A 19,754-nucleotide genomic window follows, 5' to 3' on the forward strand; every position below is an offset into this window, starting at 1 on the left:
GCCATAGAGGTATTATTTCCACTTTACGTACATTGATTGAAGATTTTTATTGGCCACAGATGGAATCTGATGTTTCTAACTTTATATCTGAGTGTCTAATTTGTCAATGAGTTAAACGACACCATGGTAGGTAGTATGGTTTGTTAATGCCTTTACCAATTCCTGAAAGACCATGGGAATATATTTCAATGGATTTTATTACTAGTTTGCCTAACACTTAAGCTAAACACGATATGATTTGGACTATTGTAGATCGGTTTAGCAAACATGCATATTTCATTCCATGCAAGAAAACATTAATTGCATCTCAAGCTGCTCAATTGTTTCTGAAAACTGTTTTCACTAACCATGGTTTACCAAAAGTTATTATTTCTGATCATGATTCTAGGTTTTGCAATAATTTTTGGACTACATTGTTTATAAACTTAGGAACAAATATTGATTTTTCATCTGCATTTCATTCTAAAACAAATGGACAAATAGAAGCTACAAACAATACAATCTTGGATCGTTTACATGCATACACAATTTCAAAACCACAAACATGGGATACACACTTGCATGTACTTCAGTTTGCATACAATAACACTCCACATACAGCTACACGAAAAGCACATTTTGAAATCATTTATGGATATAGATTGCCTACACCTATTACTTCATTGTCAAACAAAGTTAAAGCTGTTGATAATATTGCCAATATGCATGCTACTATTTTTTTTGAAGTTAAAGATATGATTGCGAAAGCCCAGCAATTGAAATCCTTGAACCTGAGACTATTCTAGATACTGACTTTATGACCACTAGAACTGGCCGTAGATATTCTAGATATTTGGTAAAATTTAAAAATCATATTGTTGAAGAGGCCCAATGGATGCATACTCGTGACCTAACTGCTTACCCCTCATTGCTCGCTTCACATTGAGCTAATAGCAATTAAGGACAATTGCTATCCCACCCCGAGGATATGATGCCGGGAGGCATATTCCACGATGGATTCTGTGAGGGTTTGCGGTGGATTCCGTAAAATTATATTTATTTGCCAGGGCTCGTACACAAGGTGGATTCCTTATGCGAAAAGTTAATGGGGACGCATGTCCTTTTCGGGCGTCACGTTAATTTAATTTGCAAGTGGGTGATTCCATAGCGGGTGATTCCGCAAAATACATATTTAAATTAATTGACGTTTATGAGTTTATAGTGCGCACTCGTATTAAATTAAGGTTAGGACAGAGTTCCAACCTATTTATTTATTTTGTAGCTGAAGACTACTAGGAATTCACTTTTGTCGGGTTAATTTTATTATTTTCTAACAATTGTGAATGCTTCAGTTGATATATAGAGCAAGCGGTGGTGGCACTGGGAAGCACTGGGCGATAGCGTGTATTCAAGTTATTTAGAAGAAATTATCATTTTTGATGAGCACGCGTCTTAGACGTGGCACCAATATTTTGACGTGTTTATTTATTAAAGCGCTTGACATATATTTATTATTTTGTATGCGCATAGGCGCACGATTTAAATATTCATTATTGGTCATTGTATTTGGGCATAGCCTGACTCTTGGGACGCCCAACTGCTTTATTCTTTATCTGGACAAAAGCAAACACAAAAGCTAAAGCATGCTAATTGTAAATTTGGGCTATTTTGAGCTTGGAGATGAATAAAATATTAAATACATGCTTTGTGGAGCGCTCATGCAAGGCATGGGGGGAGATTGTACCCACTTGGTCTTCTTGCTTCATGTCGTGCAAGTCTATTCTCTTGGATTTTGAGAAAAAAGTAGAGTTCTTTGATCTTGGGGACCTTCCTGTGCTCGCTACGTGCACATACGGCATTCGATTTGCACACCACTTACTTATGATGAGCCCATGCACAAAGGTGATTGTCACTCTTGAAAGAGGGCTATGCAGTCAAAGTATGAATCACTCCTGAAAAATCATATATGGGATTTGGTTCCTTTGCTTAGTGGAAAGTGTGCTTTGCCCTACAAGTGGATGTACAAGTCGAAAAGTAACCTTGGATACCCCAAGCCAGTATACAAGGCCAAATTGGTTGCTAAGGGTTTCAAGCAAGAGTATGGCGTAAACTTTAATGAAGTCTCTTCTCTTATTATGAAGATGACTATCCTACATTTGGTACTGGCTTTGGTTGCTCAACTTGACTTGGATCTTTATCAAATGGATGTCAAGCCGGCTTTTCTTCATGGGGACTTGCATGATGAGATTTACATGGAGTAACCTAAGGACTTTGCAAAACCTGGCAAGGACCACCTAGTGTGCAGATTGAGAAATTGACTTTATGGCCTTAAGTGGGCACCTAGGGAATGGTGCCACAAGTTTGATGCTTTTATGCATTCACTTGGATATTTTTGCAATAATATGGATTCATGTTTATATATGAAGAAGGCTCATAATAGCAGCCTTACGATTTTGATCCTCTATGTGGATGATATCTAATTGTTGGGAGTGCTCATGATGAGTTGGATGCCTTGAAAGGTCAACTAAAGAAGAAGAGCTTTGAGATGAAGAACATGGGATATGCCTCACATATTCTTGGGATGTACGTTATGTGCGATCACTCTAAGGGGCTTCTTTACTTGTCATAGAAGAAGTACATCCAGAAGGTCCTTGGGAGGCTTCATTCGCAAGATGTTAAGCCTATTGGCTATCCTTTACCTTCTCATGTGAAGGATAGTCTGACTAATCGTTTGCAATTTAATGAGCAAAAGGTTGAGATAGCCAAGTTCCCTTATGCATTCGTAGCGGGCAATGGATTGATGTATGCCTTGATAGCTACTCGTCCTAACATAGCATTGGTAGTGGGAGTTGTGGCACTCTATATGGCTACACTTGGAAGATGGCATTGAAATGGTATCAAGGGTATCATGAGGTACTTGAAGGACATAGTCGGTATGTGCATCTATTATGGTAGCTAGGATATAGGAATTATGGAATGCATTAACTTTGATTATATAGGATACACAGACAATAGGAAGTCCACCTCTTACTTTGTCTTCACCTTTGCTGGAGATGTTGTTTCTTAGATGTCCAAGGTGTAGAAATGCATAGCCCTTTCTACTGCTGAGGCAGAGTATGCTATGGCCACTGAGGCTTGCAAGGAGGCTCTCTAGTTAGGCCCCAGACCTAGACATTACTAATGTGGTCCCTATACTACATTCAGATTCTATGAGTGCTATTCAATTGGCCAAGAATCTGATCTTCCATGTGAAGATGAATCACATTAAGGTGTGTTACCACTTTATTCAAGAGGTTGTTGAGGATAAGTTCATTGAGCTTGTCAAGATCTCAACTGATCAAAATCTTGTAGATCGACTCACTAAAAGTCTCTTAGCAGAGCATTTTGCCTTCCTTAGGAAGTTGATGGGTGTTGGATGAGATGACGTCTTTCCTCATCCTGTTGTACTTATGTACATTTATACTTTGTCACTTTTTTCTTGTTCTCTCCTCACTAGGGGCACATTTGTCTTTAAGTGGGAGGTTGTTGGGGGTAAAGGTGCCTATGCCTAGTCGCCTTGTGTATTGGCTACATTGACAGTACTGACACTGTGTATTAGTTACCCACACACTTGTACGCTATAGGTGGTGGGCGCCCATTATTGTTACTTTATTCTTTATTCTCTCATTGATATTTGAATAAAGGGAAGGTTGGTCACACATTGTGACTGTTGGAGTTCTAACATCTCTCTCTCTCTCTCTCTCTCTCTCTCTCTCTCTCTCTCTCTCTCTCTCCTTTCATGTAGCTATTGCTTTTGCTTTGTGCTTCCACTTCAGGGCTCACTCCCTTCAAAGTAGAGTTATTTTACACATTTAGATATTTGATCGTGAGACCATGACTATTATGTCATTGGATATTTGGATGGAAGCTAGTAGCACTTTGGGTTTGAACGAGACATTAGGCCACACCATCCTAGTGTATGGATGTGTCAACTAAGGGGCCAAGAGTCTAAGAGCGGTGATCAATAGATATGCAAAGGATTTTAATAATGCTTTGATTGGAAGTAGAGTATGTAGTTGACAAGTGCTCATTAAGTTGCCTCTATCTTTAAGTCAAATAAGTCTTTTACCTTGGTAGCAACTCCTCAACAATCTTTGTAGTTGCATAAAAAGGAGAATGGTAAGTGCAAGGTCACTCATACTGAGGATCGCTCGAATGGTCATTGCTTTGTATCCTATTAAACAAGTCAAATTCACATAATGATTGAGAGTACCCCTGAATATGAATGCGAAGTCTACTTCTAAGACTTTTAATAAATACTCTTGAAGCTCCATGTACATCTTCTAAAGTTTTAATGAAATATTGTTTTATTAATGCAAGTAGTTGTAATCGCAGTTCCATTAATAAATTTGTATTTGGCCTACATAACCTTTTAAAGGTAGGCATATAGCTAGCTAAGAAGTTATAATTTTGTTCGATAATGGCTCTACTCATCTTTTTTTTCTTCTCAATTGGTGCAAAAACTATAGCTCCACACAGTTTCTGATGATTGAATTTATCATGTCCAATGGCCCTATTGTGGATCACTAGGATCATGTGATACCAAGTTTGGATCTTTCAATTTAGTAGTACCATCACCTTATGTAATTTTGAGTTATGATCCTTGACCATGTCGATGTCATTCTTGGCATACAATGGTTCTTTGATAAATATTTCTCTTTGTAGATAGACTATAATAATCATGTACTTTCTTTTGAGCTTGATGGTCATTTCCATGTGATTGAGGGATATTTACCCTTTGGAGTAAGATAATAATATAATATGATTTTAGCATTTGAATTTAGTGAATGCTTTTCCAAACCAAGTTTTATTACTTACATTGGAATTATTAAAGAAGTTTAATCATCTGATTCGCAATGAAATTCAATTTCTTTTAATAATAATCTTAATATGAATTCAGATTTGAGTGAGTATTTGGATTTGATATCACATGAATATGTTGATATATTTCCATTTGAACTATTGATGGATATTCACCATCTCATGGAACCATAGACCGTAGCATCAAGATCTTACATGATAGCCATCCCCTCTCTCAATAAGCCTTAAAGGTTTTGCACAAAAGAGGAGGACGAGATAGCCAAGGAACTTCAAGACTACCCAATTAAGGGTTTCATTAAGCCCAGTAAATCCCTGTAGCATGCACATATCCTTTGCTAAAAAGAAGAATGGCCTGATGTGATTTTGTGCTGATTACAAACATCTCAACAAAGTGACAATCAAGAATTAACTTTGTGCTACATGATATTTTACTAAAATTAATCTTGGGTTTGGTTACCATTAGATAGAGATAACTTCATTAGAGGGCATCACAAAAACTATGTTTTGATCATGATATGGACATTATTAGTTTTCGGTTCACCCTTTTGAATTGACCAATACTCCCTCAACTTTCTAGCATATGATGAATGACTTATTTCATCCATATCTTAGAAAGTGAATGGTTATTTTTCTTAATAAATTCACAAATACTAAACTTTGCATGCACATTTGATTCCTACCATTGTAGTTAAATGTCCCTACATGGTGAAGACCTGAAAAGATCAATGAGACAAGATATATGGTAGCTTGAAATAGCCCTTATTTTTATAGGCAAGTTCATATTCAATTTTGGCACAATATATAGCTTCTAAATTTGCATGACATGTGGATAGACTTAAAGTTTGGGCTTTTAAATCCGTCCCATGCCACATGTGCAACAAAAAAAGCAGCATGCTAAAGGGGATGTTTGCACGAAATGGAATTGCTATTATCTAGTAGATTGCTTTGTCATGGAGTTTTGGTGAAAGAAATATCCCAACACCATGATCTTAGAAAATTTTTGGGTATCTTTTCAAGAGCTTTGCTTTTGAAGTTTGATAGAAGGGGTGTTCACTATGGTAATGCAAGGGTTATGAGCATTTGATAGGCAGAGACAATGGTGTCACCATGGATGGGAGTAATGAAGGTGATGTGACACACATATTTCCCTCTCCATAGACACATTGCTAACGTATTTGTGCAATTGGCAAAATGGTTTTGCAAGTAAAGTGGTACTCACAAAACTAGCCCGATGCAATTGGAAGTGGTGCTCACAATTAGCCTAATGTGATTGGAACATAGTTGGCGTAAACGTTAATAGAGTAACACAATTCTAAGTGATATTAGCCTACTATAATTATAAGTGGTACACACAATTTACCTTATTACAAACCTTTCGTAATTAGGCCTTTTAGGCCTAAATTACATGCAATCTACACTAATACAAAACCTAACGCAATTATTCAAATACAAACCTAACGTGATTAGCCCTTTTAGACCTAAAAGTCGAGCGTGAATCTGGTTCGTCCGATGGTGGTGGGGGTGGACGGTCGAGATGTGGTGCTAGAGCCTACTTGTTTCTCTTGCAGATCTAGTGTATTCCTTTTGGCATTGCGAATTATCGACTGCGAGTATCTGCGACAGGGACGAAGCCATGGTGCTCAAGTAAGCCTCTCTGCCTGAACTGCCTCACCGCCATTAATCTGGTTATACTGTCTTCTCAGTTGTCGGATGGATGTTCTGCAGCGATAGAATGCCGTGCGATGTTTTGCCGCAGCATAAATCTGGCTGTATTTCTCTCTTTTCCGTTGTCATGGCCTTTTTGGCTGTCTCAAATGTACACAGTAGCGAAATAGAATGCTTTCTCTGCCTTTAATCCGGTCCGATGTGCTATATACATGTCCTGTTTAAGCCTTCTTCGTTGTCTGAAATACATGAAGCGTCGTGTGATGTGTTATCCTCTCGTTTGCTTGGTCGCTTTTGGGTTCACATGCTGCTACTCACATCCTTCTGAGACGTGCATATCAGTGATTGAAACGCTGTGGTTGTTTTCTTTGGACACGTCTACATGTTCTGAATATGCCTAGTCTCTGTAATATTGAAACAGCCTCCTGATGAACCAAGCATTGCCTGTGCTTTGATCAAATCGGATGTTTGGTGAACGTTTGTATAAGGTCTCATTCAGGTTAAGAAGGTCCTAACTTATGTGTCTTGCTATCGGACAGAACTGAACTCTGCCGCTTCAGCGGATCAAAGATCTATCCTGGCAGAGGCATTCGATTTGTGAGGGGTGACTCACAGGTATGAAGAGGAAAGGGCTTTAAATCATTGGACGCTTTTTTGAAGTGTTGTGCTAGTATTGGAATTAGAGGGGTTTTACAGCCAATGGCTTTCTTTGGGATGTACAGAACGGCACAAATTTAAGGCTTGCTGTTTTCTTTGCAGGTCTTTCTGTTTCTGAATTCAAAGTGCAAGCGGTATTTCCACAACAGATTGAAACCCTCAAAATTGACATGGACTGCTCTATATAGAAGGCAGCATAAAAAGGTTTGTTTTATTCTGCAGTATGCCCAAGTCCCACTGGCTGTTGGACTTTTTGTATGTAACCTTGAGGGTTACAATGAACTTCGTTGACTTTTGACTAGTTTTGTTGGGGTGTGTGTGCTTACTTTTGGGGCAGTTGCTGGGGCTAATGAATGTGCATTTTTTTGGTGGAACTCTGTTGTTAGGATTTTAATGTTCATACTCGTTGCTTCTCTCTTGCATTAGAGGGGCTGAGTTGCTCATTGTGTTGGAGTTTACTCAAGACACTTCTCACCCTATTGAATTATCTGATTGACCGGTATTCCCAAAATTTGAGCTATGTAGATCATTTCTAGAAAGCTTTGAAAATGTCTCACCATATCGAATGAACTGAGTGATTAATATCCCCAGTCAACTATTTAGGCTTAGAAATTGGCCATATTGTATGTGTTGTTATTTTCATCCTAGGGTTGTTGTTGACGGCAATATGTGTGCCTGGTTTGTTGATCATCTGACTGTGAAAAAGAAATACTCCTTGTTGTTTGAATCCTTCTGGATTTTGTCTGCCTGCTGTTTTAAGTACTGAGCATTATATATCAGTTGAACATGAAAACCTGGTGATGCAGATGATTCTCTTGCAACATTGACTCTGGTATTATGTTGTTTCAGGATATTCATGCTGAGACTGTGAAGAAGAGGCGGAAGACTGCAAGCAAGCCATATTCAAGGTCAATTGTAGGTGCTTCACTTGAAGTTATTCAGAAGAAGCGTTCAGAGAAGGTTGAAGTTCGTGCTGCTGCTAGGGAGGCTGCTTTGAGGTGAGAGGGGTCCATGTCCTTCCTTTTTTAATGGCTCTGAGGTTGAAAAGCATGCTGATGTCTCCACTTTATAACCTGCAGGGAGATTAAGGAACGGATCAAGAAGACCAAGGATGAAAAGAAAGCCAAGAAAGCCGAGGCAATGGCCAAAGTATCCAAGGGTGCTCCCAAAGGTGCTGCTGCAAGAGGTGCAATGCCAAAAGGCCCCAAGCTAGGTGGTGGTGGAGGCAAAAGATAGTGTGCTGGAGGACACACAAGAGCAGTGCTAGACTCTTTTTGACTAGAATGCAGCACAAATTTTAGGTGCAATTAATTAATGAAGGTTTTACACTTGCGTGTCAGAAAGTTTGTGTTCGCTATTCTACAATTTTTGATGGAGAGTTGTCTAACATGTCATTGACCTCAGGCTACTAAATGGTTTTGTAGGCTTAAAAAATTTGGGTAACTTGTATTATCAAGTGTCAACATATCATACTCTGCAAACAATCTTTCTTGTGGCTGTGAAGTATAGGTGTGCTTGTTATAGTGACTTAGATTCAGATGGTCCAGGCTTCTTTCTTGTATTATTAGAAGCTTGTTCTCAGAAGTATTGATTATGTTCTCTTTAATCAGCAGGATGTGATGAGAGGTAGGAGAGTCTTACAGACTTGTCATTGGGTTTTGTTAATACATACCATTGATTTTGGTCAATAAAAAGCGTGTCTTAGTCCTCTTATCGTTGCTTGTTAATTGTAGGTGTGCTTCTTGTTGCAACTTGTTAGGAGGATTTAGGCCCCTTTTTCATATTGCTGTTATATGATACCTGCTACTGAAAACAGCTGACCGTGTTATCTTCATTCAGGAGGGTGTTGTAAGGTGCATCGATCTGATATGTGTATTTGCTCAATGCTATCTGGGATCTGCCTGATGTGTTTAGGTGTAGTGGATATCTTCTTTAGTCTCAAAATTAATATCTTATTCTGCAATAACCTTAAACTGTGACTAGCTGGGAATCCTCTAGAATACTAGAATAGCAACTTTGAGTGGTTAGCTTTGCCTAAAGGTGTCCAAGGGGTGAAGATATCGGGAGGGAGGTATTCAAGGTAATAATACGTGATTATTCTTTGTTCAATGATTGGGGGCTCTGCTGGAGTGTACACATGTTGTAGACCTTGGCAAGGAGATGCTAGTTCTCCCTTAAATGCTGCTCAAGGTTATGTGGAGGAGGATAAAACATGATGCTTTGGGTGGAAGTAGTAGGTCTTGTTGTGGTGCAACTCTCCTACATCCTTCACTGCTATAACGGCCATGCCTTTTAGGGAGTCATAAGCTTGTCCTAGAGAGTAGATGAAAGAGATCCGTTTTGTGCAGGCTTCTTCAAGGAGTTGGTAAATATTTTCTGTATCAAAGGTGTACTTTGACTTTAGCAGTGTCTATGAAGCACGTTTGGATGAAATTTGTCCCCCCTGTAGAAGTCTCTTCCACCATACTTTTCAGGTTTGATGCACAGATCTCAGCCTTCTAACCAATGACTGTAGATCATTGAGAGTTTCTCATTGGGTTGGATATACAAAAGTGAGATTTGGAACACAAGCTTTTGCCATCCCTTGTGAACAGAATGGGATGGAAAGGGTGGAACAGCTGTTACTGTTGTCTAAACCTACCCTAAGTTTACTTTCATGCCCGAAAGGTCTCCTACCTCAATATAAGTGCACACTGCCTCCAGTGTGATGTCAATGAAGATGTAGGGTCTCTATGGGTCAATGAGTTGACTGGTTGATGGTTAAGAGGGCTTAATGTAAGAAATGTGTCCCCCCAAGGTCCCCTCGAGGTTCACAATGCATTAGCATCTTTAGGTCTCCTTGGATGGACTGCAGTAGGAAAGAGGAGTCTTGTACACAATGCAATAGCATTTTTAGTCTCCTTGGAGGGACTGCAGGTGGAAAGAGGAATCTTGTATTAAGAAACTGGTTTTTCTATTCTAGCTAAGCTTTTCCTGGATGCTTAGAGCTACTCAAGACCGAGTGCCAAAGTTCACTTGGGTCTAAATGTCAAAGTTAGACTTAATTTATTGATGTCCAAGCTAGACTGGTTAACATTTAGAGGGTTTAATGTAAGAACCGTGTTCCCTCAGATCCCCTGGAGGTATTCAATGCAGTAGTATTTTAAGGTCTCCTTGGATGGATGTAGGTGGAAAGAGGAATCTTTTACCAAGATATGGGTGTTACTTTCCGAGCTGATCTAGGTCAAGTAACATGGTTCGATTGGGTCCAAAGGTCAAAATTAGACTTAAGATATTGATGTCCAGGGTGCCTCATTGTAGATGAGGGGCTCTACATCAAGAATAGGAGGAATTTGGATGTACTTGACTATAGAAACGAGGGAGGGGTTACAACAATGAGTGGGTCAATGGACTGCCATTGACAACTCTTGGAGGGGGTAAATCCTAACTCCATCTTCAAAGATTCAACCTAGGAATGTGCTGAAGAATGCAAAATCAAATTTAAAACTTTACTAATCTGCAAGAAAAGTGAAAAAGAAAGAGTTTGTAAAATTTGAAAATAAAAAATACTTGGAATTATTTTATACAAGATTGTTGTGCAAATTGTAACAATTAATCTCGACCAAGCTCTTTGGTAAAAAAGTTGAAGAATATAAATGGTGTATGCTAGTGTGAGCAGCCCCATCTAGGCAAATGTTAAAGGAGGATGTCCAAAAATTGAGGCCATGTATTAAAACGCGTAAGTGAATGGATAAGTGCATACTTGTAATGTGCAATCTTATGAGTCGATCTCTTCTTGTTTTTTGCCAAAACAACAAAAATGCAAAACTTGAGTACTTTCAATGCATTGATTCAGTTGAAGATCATCTCCAAGATGCATAATTAAATATCTTTGGGTCTTAGTTTCCAATGATAGCAAGTGAAAACACATTAAGCAAGTCTACAAGCTCACGGGCAGAATACTTTAGCTCCGATTTAGTGCGAGGGTCAAGATCATGGGAACTTTTGTGATATTCCCTACTAGGAGGGTAGGGAATTATGGTGCCTTCGGGTTTTGTCAACCCTTGGGGAAGGATTGTCAATGCTGGAGTACTTGGAGGGTAGGGAATTATGGTGCCTTCGGGTCTTGTCAACCCTTAGGGAAGGATTGATTTGCTCAATATGCATGAGGTGGCCCAAACTCACTAGTTTTAGAATGCCAATCCAAGCCTCAAGAATGGAGCTAGAGTTCAAGATGCAGAGGGTAGGGTATTGTGCCCTCCGGGTCTTGTCAACCCTTAGGGAAGGATTGTCAATGTTGGAGTACTTGGAGGGTAGGGAATTATGGTGCCTTAAGGTCTTGTCAACTCTTAGGGAAGGATTGATTTGTTCAACATGCATGATGTGGCCCAAACTCACTAGTGTTTGAATGCCAATCCAAGTCTCGAGAATAGAGCTAGAGTTCAAGATGCAAAGTTGAAGTGTACCAAGAGGAAGTGAAAGATTGTGTAACATTGATGTGGTTTTATAAACAACATAATTAGTACACCCAAGTCATGAGACTGGGCAATGATTGTCTTAAGCTTGTCTTCAATTAAATATATGTAAGCCGTGCAATTAGGCAATACTCGGAAGATGCGATGGACAAACCAAATACCTGTGGTCACTCCTTGGAAGTGGAAAAGAGCTTTTTTAAGGAGATGCAAGCATATAAGGCTTGTAAACTTGCATATGGTATGTAGGAAATAATTGTGATAGTACAAGGCCTAAGGATGCTTCTAACTTTACAAGGTATTGAATTGCAAACTTGAGATATTGGTGGCTTGCACCCATGGAATATCTGAAATCTTTTAGGGTTGAAGATAAAATGTAGTGCATGATAGTCCAATGTTAAAGGAAGGTGGTTTGAAGTGCACAATGCAAAGCTATTCAAGGGAGGACTCTCAAAAGTGAATGAACTTTGAGAAGAGAGTTGTGGCCTAAAGAAAGCTCAAAATTAGTGTCTAAAGCCTTTATTCATTTAGTTGCGGATCTAGAAGATGTAAAAGGTAAGTACCAAGTGTTTACCTTGTAAAACAAAGTGTGGATAGATTGAGAAATAGAGTCCAAGAGGTATCGAATAGAAACGATGAATCAAATGGAACTCAACCTTTGATAAATTCCAACCTAGGAATACCTTCAAGGTTGAGGGCAAGAATAACCCAAAGTTGAAGTTTTGGTGGCTCTTGAATGAGAAAAATCATGAGCTTCCCATTGGGTGTTGGCAATGCCCACCATACCTCCATGCAAGGTTTATGATGCTTTTGAGCATACAAGTCACAAGTGGATACTTCCTTATGCCCTTAAATTGGACGTTATGGAACACCTCTTGGGATGTGGGAATGTCAAGAATGACAAGAAATTGAGGCATAAGATCAAGCATTGTGCAAATAATGCTCTTAACACATCGCTAGATGTGTTTCCAATGCAACAAGGTCATGATTCTTGGCTATGTTGGGAGCTACTTTGCCAGACAAGCGAGTGTGAAAGATTGTGTGAGACAATGCTATGCCTCTACTGAAGTCATGAGACCAAGCAATGCTTTGTTGGAAGATGCAATGGACAAACCAAATACCTTTGGTCACTCCTTGGAAGTGGAAAAGAGCTTTTCTCTAAGGAGATGCAAGCATAGAAGGCTTGTAGACTTGCTTGTGATGGTCCAAGTCCTAAGGATGCTTCTAATTTCACAAGGTAGCATTGAACTACAAACTTGAGATATTGGTGGCTTGCAATACCTATGGATTACTTGAAATCTTTGAGGGTTGTTGAAGATCAAATGTAGTGCATGACAAAGTCCAATGTTAAAAGAAGGTGGTTTGAAGTGCACATGCAAAGCTATTCAAGGGAGGACTCTCAAAAGCGAATGAAATTTGAGAAGAGAGTTTTGGCCTAAAGAAAGCTCAAAATTAGTGTCTAAAGCCTAGTGCAAAAGATAAGTACTAAGCATGTTATGCCTCGTAAAACAAAGTGTGGATAGAACAAGAAATAGAGTCCGAGAGGTATCAAATAGGAATGATGAATCAAATGGAACTCAACCTCGATAAATTCAAACCTAGGAATAATTTCAAGATTGAGGGCAAGAGTAACTCGAGGTTGAATTTTTTGGTGGCTCTTGGATGAGAAAAATCAGAAGCCTCCCCTTGAGTGTTTGCAATGCCCATAATACCTCCAAGTAAGGTTTATGTAATGCTTTTGAGCATATAAGCTACAAGTGGATACTTCCTCCTTATGCCCTTAAAGTGCACATTATGGAACACCTCTTGGGATGTGGGAATGACAAGAAAACAAGGCATTAGATCAAGCATTGTGCAAATAATGCTCCAACATATTGCTAGATGTGCTTCGATGTCCAACACAAAGCCCAATATGTTATGATAGGTTAAATGTACTTTAGATGAATACCTTGATTTTTCATGTTCTTAATGATTTTTGGTGATATTTGAGGTGTGTCTCAAGCTTTGTTCTCCTCGATGATGGCTCTATGTGATGCTTGTATGTGGTAGAACTTGTACAAACCATGATAATTGGAATGAAAGTGGAAAGATTGATTTAGAAAAGATTGAGGTTATCAAAATTCATTCAAGGTTAGCATAGACACAAGAAGTTGGTTACCCAATGAATGCAAATGAATACAATTTCTAACATACTATTGGAATTGGTAGGAATAGCAAGACTATGCATTGATAATGCTTTGTGCATTGATAATGCTCTACAAGTAAGAAACAAGATTTTTATGTTGTTTCCATGAGAATGGTAGCATCCATACAAGAATCCCCTTCAATCAAGTAGATCACGAAGCTTTTTCAATTTGGACGAAGCAAAACTAGTTGCATGTGTTGCTAGGTAATGCTTGTTGTTTTAACAAATTGGTACCTTATTTTGACACAATGGTAAAAATATCAAAAAACCAGGAGAGTGGCTTCCATCTTAGCTCTAACAAGAGAACAAAAAGTTGTGCCTCATGGGAGCTAAACACGATATGGGATTAGATGAAACTCCTCTCACATAGTTGATACAATAAAACAAAGAAGATTCAAGAATGGGTGTAGTAGGTTCATTATATTCGACCTCTTATTGTAGTTTAATACCTTGAAAAAAGCTTTGATGGCTAGAAGAGTAAGATTGAAGTGATACTTTTGTTCTTGAAGCCATCTCTTCACATTGAGAAGAAAGGGGAAAAGACCAATGGAAGTAAGAAAAAATAAGAGAAGTTGATCCCATGGTCCTCGATCCCTCTCTCACTCCTCTTTGTTTCTTTCACTCAAGGATATTCCCATAAGCTCTCCGCTTGGGATAGAGCACGGGAGAAAGGAGGAGAACAAAGGAAGCGAGATAATGGAGAAGACAACATGTGGGATATTATAATGTAGAAAGGCTTGTTGGACATGTTATTTTACCCCTAAGTTTATAAAATTTACATAGAAGCTAGCCCATAAGACATTAGGATATACATTCATTATGCTTCATGTTAGGGTAAAGGCCAATGGCAGAATGCCAGGCGCATCACTTGTACATGTATACATTATATATTCATGTGTGTGGATATAATATTATAAAATAAGGGTAACTGACTACCCACAAAAACATTTGGTCCTCTCTTTCTCATGCTTACGGTTCTTCATCTTATCAATTGGTATTAGAGCTTCATCCTTGGGATTCTTGTGATTGGAGTGGAATGTGAAGAGTCGACATTGACTGTGAGATTGATGCTTGGTGCCTAAATCTAAAAGAGGTACAAATAAAAAATTTTAGACCTCCAATTTAAGTATAACAAGTGCTTTGATTAATGGAGCCCTTGAGGCTTAGTTTTGTGGTTGCCATAGACTGACTTTGAAGTATTTGGATAGCCATTGAAGGCTATTATCAAGGTCAATTCATGAATTTTTTGGATTTCTTATGAAGACATTGAATTTATATCTTGATGCATGCAAGTATGGGGGACTCTTAAGCATAGGGGCAATTTGTTTTTTGAGAAGTAAACGGTCAACTTATTGAAAGAAGCATAGGGCTTGCTTGTGGGGGTGTGCTTATGTTGAGAGAGAGAGAGAGAGAGAGAGAGAGAGAGAGAGAGAGAGAGAGAGAGAGAGAGAGAGAGAGAGAGAGAGAGAGAGAGAGATTTTGAGAAGTAAACGGTCAACTTATTGAAAGAAGCATAGGGCTTGCTTGTGGGGGTGTGCTTATGTTGAGAGAGAGAGAGAGAGAGAGAGAGAGAGAGAGAGAGAGAGAGAGGAGCAATGTGAAACTTTGCTTTGTTATGGCTTGATTTTCTTTGGTGCCAATCAAAATGATTGCTACAAGAGGACATTCTGCTTAGAATCGACTTTGTTGTGAACATGTCTTTCGAAAGATTAATGCTATATTCTATGGGGCAACAAACTATTTCAACAAAGTAAGACTATTAAAGCCTTATTTGAATGCCTAATTCTTATCTTCAAAATGTCCCCTTTGACACTATATTAGGGAATTTGGGAATTTCCATTAACTTTGCGAACCCCCAATACCTTTATTATTTAACCACATGGTCAAATCTTGTTGTCTTACTTAAAGGTGGAGTCTACCCTAAATACTATATAAGCTCCCACTTTCAAATATGGATCAAGATTTAGCCATGTGGTCAAATATTTATCACTTATTTGAAATTGAGACTTGAAAAGTTTTCAAATTCTCTAATATGATGGTATTCTTTCACATTGGCAACATTTGAATTGGTTTTTAATGGAAGCACTATTTGCATTGGTCAAGCTTGAATGGGATGTTTGAGGAATTGTGTTCACACTTGAATTTCAAGAAGTGGTTAGGCAAAAGCTACATTCACACTAGAGGATATTTGAATGAGTTCAAAATTGAACCTCTTGGATAAAAGATTGTGTTCACATTTCATTGTAATTGAATTCGCTATTTCTTGAGCCACTTGCATGGATTTTTCTTTGCATTATGGAAAATTTGAATTGGTTATTTTAGTAAACTAGTTTAGTTAGTTAATGTTCACAAAACACAAATATTTAGCTTTTTTGGAAGGCTTGAAAGGTGGTTTCTATCCAAGTTTTTGGGGGCTATATTGCTTATAAAAAATTACTAAAAAGTTGCAAAAATGAGTATCCATTGAGGAGTGCTTGGACTATCTTTGGGCATCAAAATTGGACTATTTGACATTGTGTTTATCATTGGTTGGCTATTGCAGTGAGTATTCAATTTTCGTCATCATGTGATTGCTACTTGATTTGTATTCATTGTGGATTGTGATGGCTTCAGCATGTTCTTCTGAATTGCAAAATTCAACATCAAGAAGTTAGATGGCACTATTTCTCATAAGGGAAGAAATAAATCTATTATGTTTTGGTGTAGAAGAAACATGTAAGGCCCATCAAACATAGTTGTGCAAAGCTTAAAGAGATAGCTCAAGATGAATGGGATGACTTGGATGAGATTGCATGCTCTATTGGAGTTGAGACAATGTGTGTCTAAAGTATTAAAACAAATAGGTTATTCAATGTTATAGGATTTTCGTGTGTTCTTATGGGATGAGTTATTTAGAGATTTATGACTTGTTAGGAGTAAATCAGTGGATGACTGAGTGTAAAATATGAGTTCGTATATTAGACATGTAAGTGACCAAAATTAATTGTGAGAGACCATTATTAGTGTGCTATGACTTTAAAAGTGGAACAAGTCTTCCAAGTTGAAAAATATAAAAAGTTGACACATTTACAAAAAAGATATGTTCTCTACTTTTTTGAGAGGATTTTTGCAATTTTTTTTTGCGTTGACTTGTTGATCAAGTCAGTCATCTCCGATTTGAGTACCTAGATGATCTAATTTTGATTCACATGCAAAAATTATGGTTGAAATATTTGCAGCTAGGAACATGGCTTGCATAAAAGAAAATTGATATAAAAAAGTATACATCAAGAGTTTGAAAGGCAAAAAGCATGAAAGACAATATTGAAAAGTAGCCTTAAAGTGTTGTAAATGGTTATAAATAGAGATCTGAGCCATTGTTATAAGACTAGGCCAATAAACAAGTGATCTAGTATTGTGATTAAAAGGGTTGAAGTAAAAGACAAGTGATTCTACCTCTTTATGGGTGCCTTTAGCCGAGAAAGGTTTGCCTATAAGAGGTTCTTTTTGGGACAAATATGAAGATATCCTTACCAACTATTGTAAGTGAGGATTGAAAGTATTTGTGTGATTGTAATTGAAGAAATCTCATATGGTTTTACCAAAGAAAGAGGGTTGAATTGGTTATGCATTGCTTTATGCATATCTAGGCCATTTTGGTAGAGTATTCTATAGTATTTCCAAGTGTTTCCTTTTTATTTTGATGTTGTAATTTCTTTTGGGCTGAAAGAGTAGTGATAAGCTGTCATTTTAAATAGATCTTGCCTCAGCTATCATCTTAGATAAAATGTATTAAGCTTGAAGGGATTTATTTTAGTTGTACAGAGTTTCCTAGCCATTTGTCTTCTCTTTTCCTTGATTCCCAGGCCAGGGGATACATGCCTAGAACTTTCCAACTCTCAACATTTGGTGAATCCGGCATGAAAGGCATAGAACTTTCCCACCTTTGACATTTGGTGAACCCAACATGAAAGGCCTACCTTAGAGTTTACAAGATGGAAGAACCAATTTAAGATGAAGTTGGTGTCAAGACAATAAATATTAGAGATTTCATGAGGACTTATGAATTGATTAAATATGAATATGAGGACTAATGAAATTGATTAAACATGAAGAAGCTATTGCTAAGGCTATGCAAGAAGTGATTGCAAAGATAAAGAAGTTTAATGGCATAAATATTTCCATGTTTCTTTGCTTCTATATAGAGAAGCTAGAGTTGGCTAATGTACCAATAGATGATGTATCAAGATATTTTAATAGGCTTGTTCCTTATAAAATTTGGAGCCGCATAGAGTTTATCTATTTAGATTATGAAAATATATGGCATGGTTTCAGAGCCCTAAAAGATGAGTATTTCATAGAGGATAAAGATAGAGTAACCAAGCAAACTTTCCTAGAGTGGGTTTATAGAACTGTAAAGGGCCTTTTCGCTCTAGAGCTATAAAGCTAGTTTGGGATGAAATTCAATCAAATCGACAGTGTAGAGAAATGATCTTTGCTTATAAGAAAAAGATGATGATATTATAGAACATGGCATAAAGATTGAATGGGAAGACATGTAGGATGCTATATCCAAACTAGAGAAGTGATAGAGAAGAAGAGAGCCATTGGCCGTGCCTATGCTTGTGCTTGGTTAGTCATGGGTGTCAAAGCCAATGATTAGGTTGCCACCTCCCATACCTTCTGCAGATTATTCAAAAGACAGTGCCATAGATGAACTCATAAAAAATATGTGGGATTTACATATCAAGCTTACTAAGCTTGAAGAGCAAGGAAAACCTTCTACTTTGAATACCCTACCTAGGGAAGATTTTGCTCACCATTGCATATGATATGTCAATACAGAGCATGATCGCATAGATTGCAAGTCATATAGTGATGCTTTAAGAAATAATTTGATGTTTTGAAAGGATGGGAAGATTCATGCAAATGAAATCGGTATGCCCCTTTTTACAAACTTTGGGAAGGGAGGTATACATGAGATTCTTGAAGATCTTGAAGTGCAGAATGCATATGTAGGCAAATGATACTATCTATGGAATGCAAATAGAGAGATCTCTAGTTTCTAGTGCAGGTAAGAAAACAAAGATATGGACCCATGCCATGCAAACTATAGGTAAGGGTAAAGTGCCAAAGACAGATCTAATTGATGTAGATCAGAATATTAGAGAAAAGACTGGGTGGGATTTCCTTGCTGTGGATTCCTATTTTGTCTATGCTTGTTTGGTATTTGGTAAAGCAACAGAACTCAAATGTAACATTGGAAGATAAAAAGAAAAGAGATTATAGGAACCTAGGAACTCAAAGAGGGTTACTAGAGGGGGTGGTAGGATAGAGTCTAAGTAGTCTATGCCTCTTGTTAGACTCGATCTAGAGCAAAACATGGAAGATGTAAATAAGAAAAAAGAGTAGAAAGAAAAGAAATAGAAAAAGCCAAAGGGAAAGCAACCAAGATACAAGATTCTAACATACAGACGGCTACAAATTTTAAAAAGGTTTTGGAAGAGAGGATTCCAAATACTAAAGTCAAGTTTACATTGGTGCGCGGAATCCTTGGAATAGCAAAAAGAGAGTTCCATGAAGAAGTTATAGACATTATAGAAAGAAAAAGAGAGTTTGTGGGTGAGTCAAATCCAGTTATGATACAAAGTAAAGAAGAAACATGCTTATACAAATGTAGAGGCTACTTATGAAGAAGTAGAAGAGCTTACTATAGACATTGCTAAAGCAAACAATGTTGTAGAGAAGACTTTGAATATGAAGTAAAAATACAAGCGATGTATAATCTATGCACTATACAAAGGATGAAGTGGCTTTAGGGGTGATACCTAGGAGTCATTATTCTAGGAACCATTGGGTCCATGCTAACAAAGACTATATTGACGGTTGGAGAGTTGGAAACTCCATGTGTTGCACTGATACCATGGTTTAGAGATAAATGTCATGGTGAGGAGTATTTATGAGAATGGAAGATGGCA

The 19,754-nt window shown here is 37.9% G+C and overlaps 1 protein-coding gene across 1 annotated transcript; it reads left to right on the forward strand.

Annotated features, from left to right (window-relative positions):
* The first annotated feature begins 6,412 nt into the window (after positions 1 to 6,412).
* On the forward strand, positions 6,413 to 8,767 carry LOC148035701 (large ribosomal subunit protein eL24-like). Its single transcript, XM_087677707.1, has 5 exons — positions 6,413 to 6,483; positions 7,044 to 7,119; positions 7,264 to 7,365; positions 8,011 to 8,159; positions 8,241 to 8,767. Exons 1-5 carry the CDS (start codon positions 6,473 to 6,475, stop codon positions 8,395 to 8,397), a joined length of 495 nt encoding a protein of 164 aa, XP_087533833.1. The 5' UTR covers positions 6,413 to 6,472; the 3' UTR covers positions 8,398 to 8,767.
* The last annotated feature ends 10,987 nt before the right edge of the window (positions 8,768 to 19,754 follow it).

Source organism: Lygodium microphyllum, chromosome 5 (genome assembly GCF_053477565.2).
Source record: "Lygodium microphyllum isolate KBCC chromosome 5, Lygodium_microphyllum_v1.1.10, whole genome shotgun sequence".
Classification (NCBI taxonomy): Eukaryota; Viridiplantae; Streptophyta; class Polypodiopsida; order Schizaeales; family Lygodiaceae; genus Lygodium; species Lygodium microphyllum.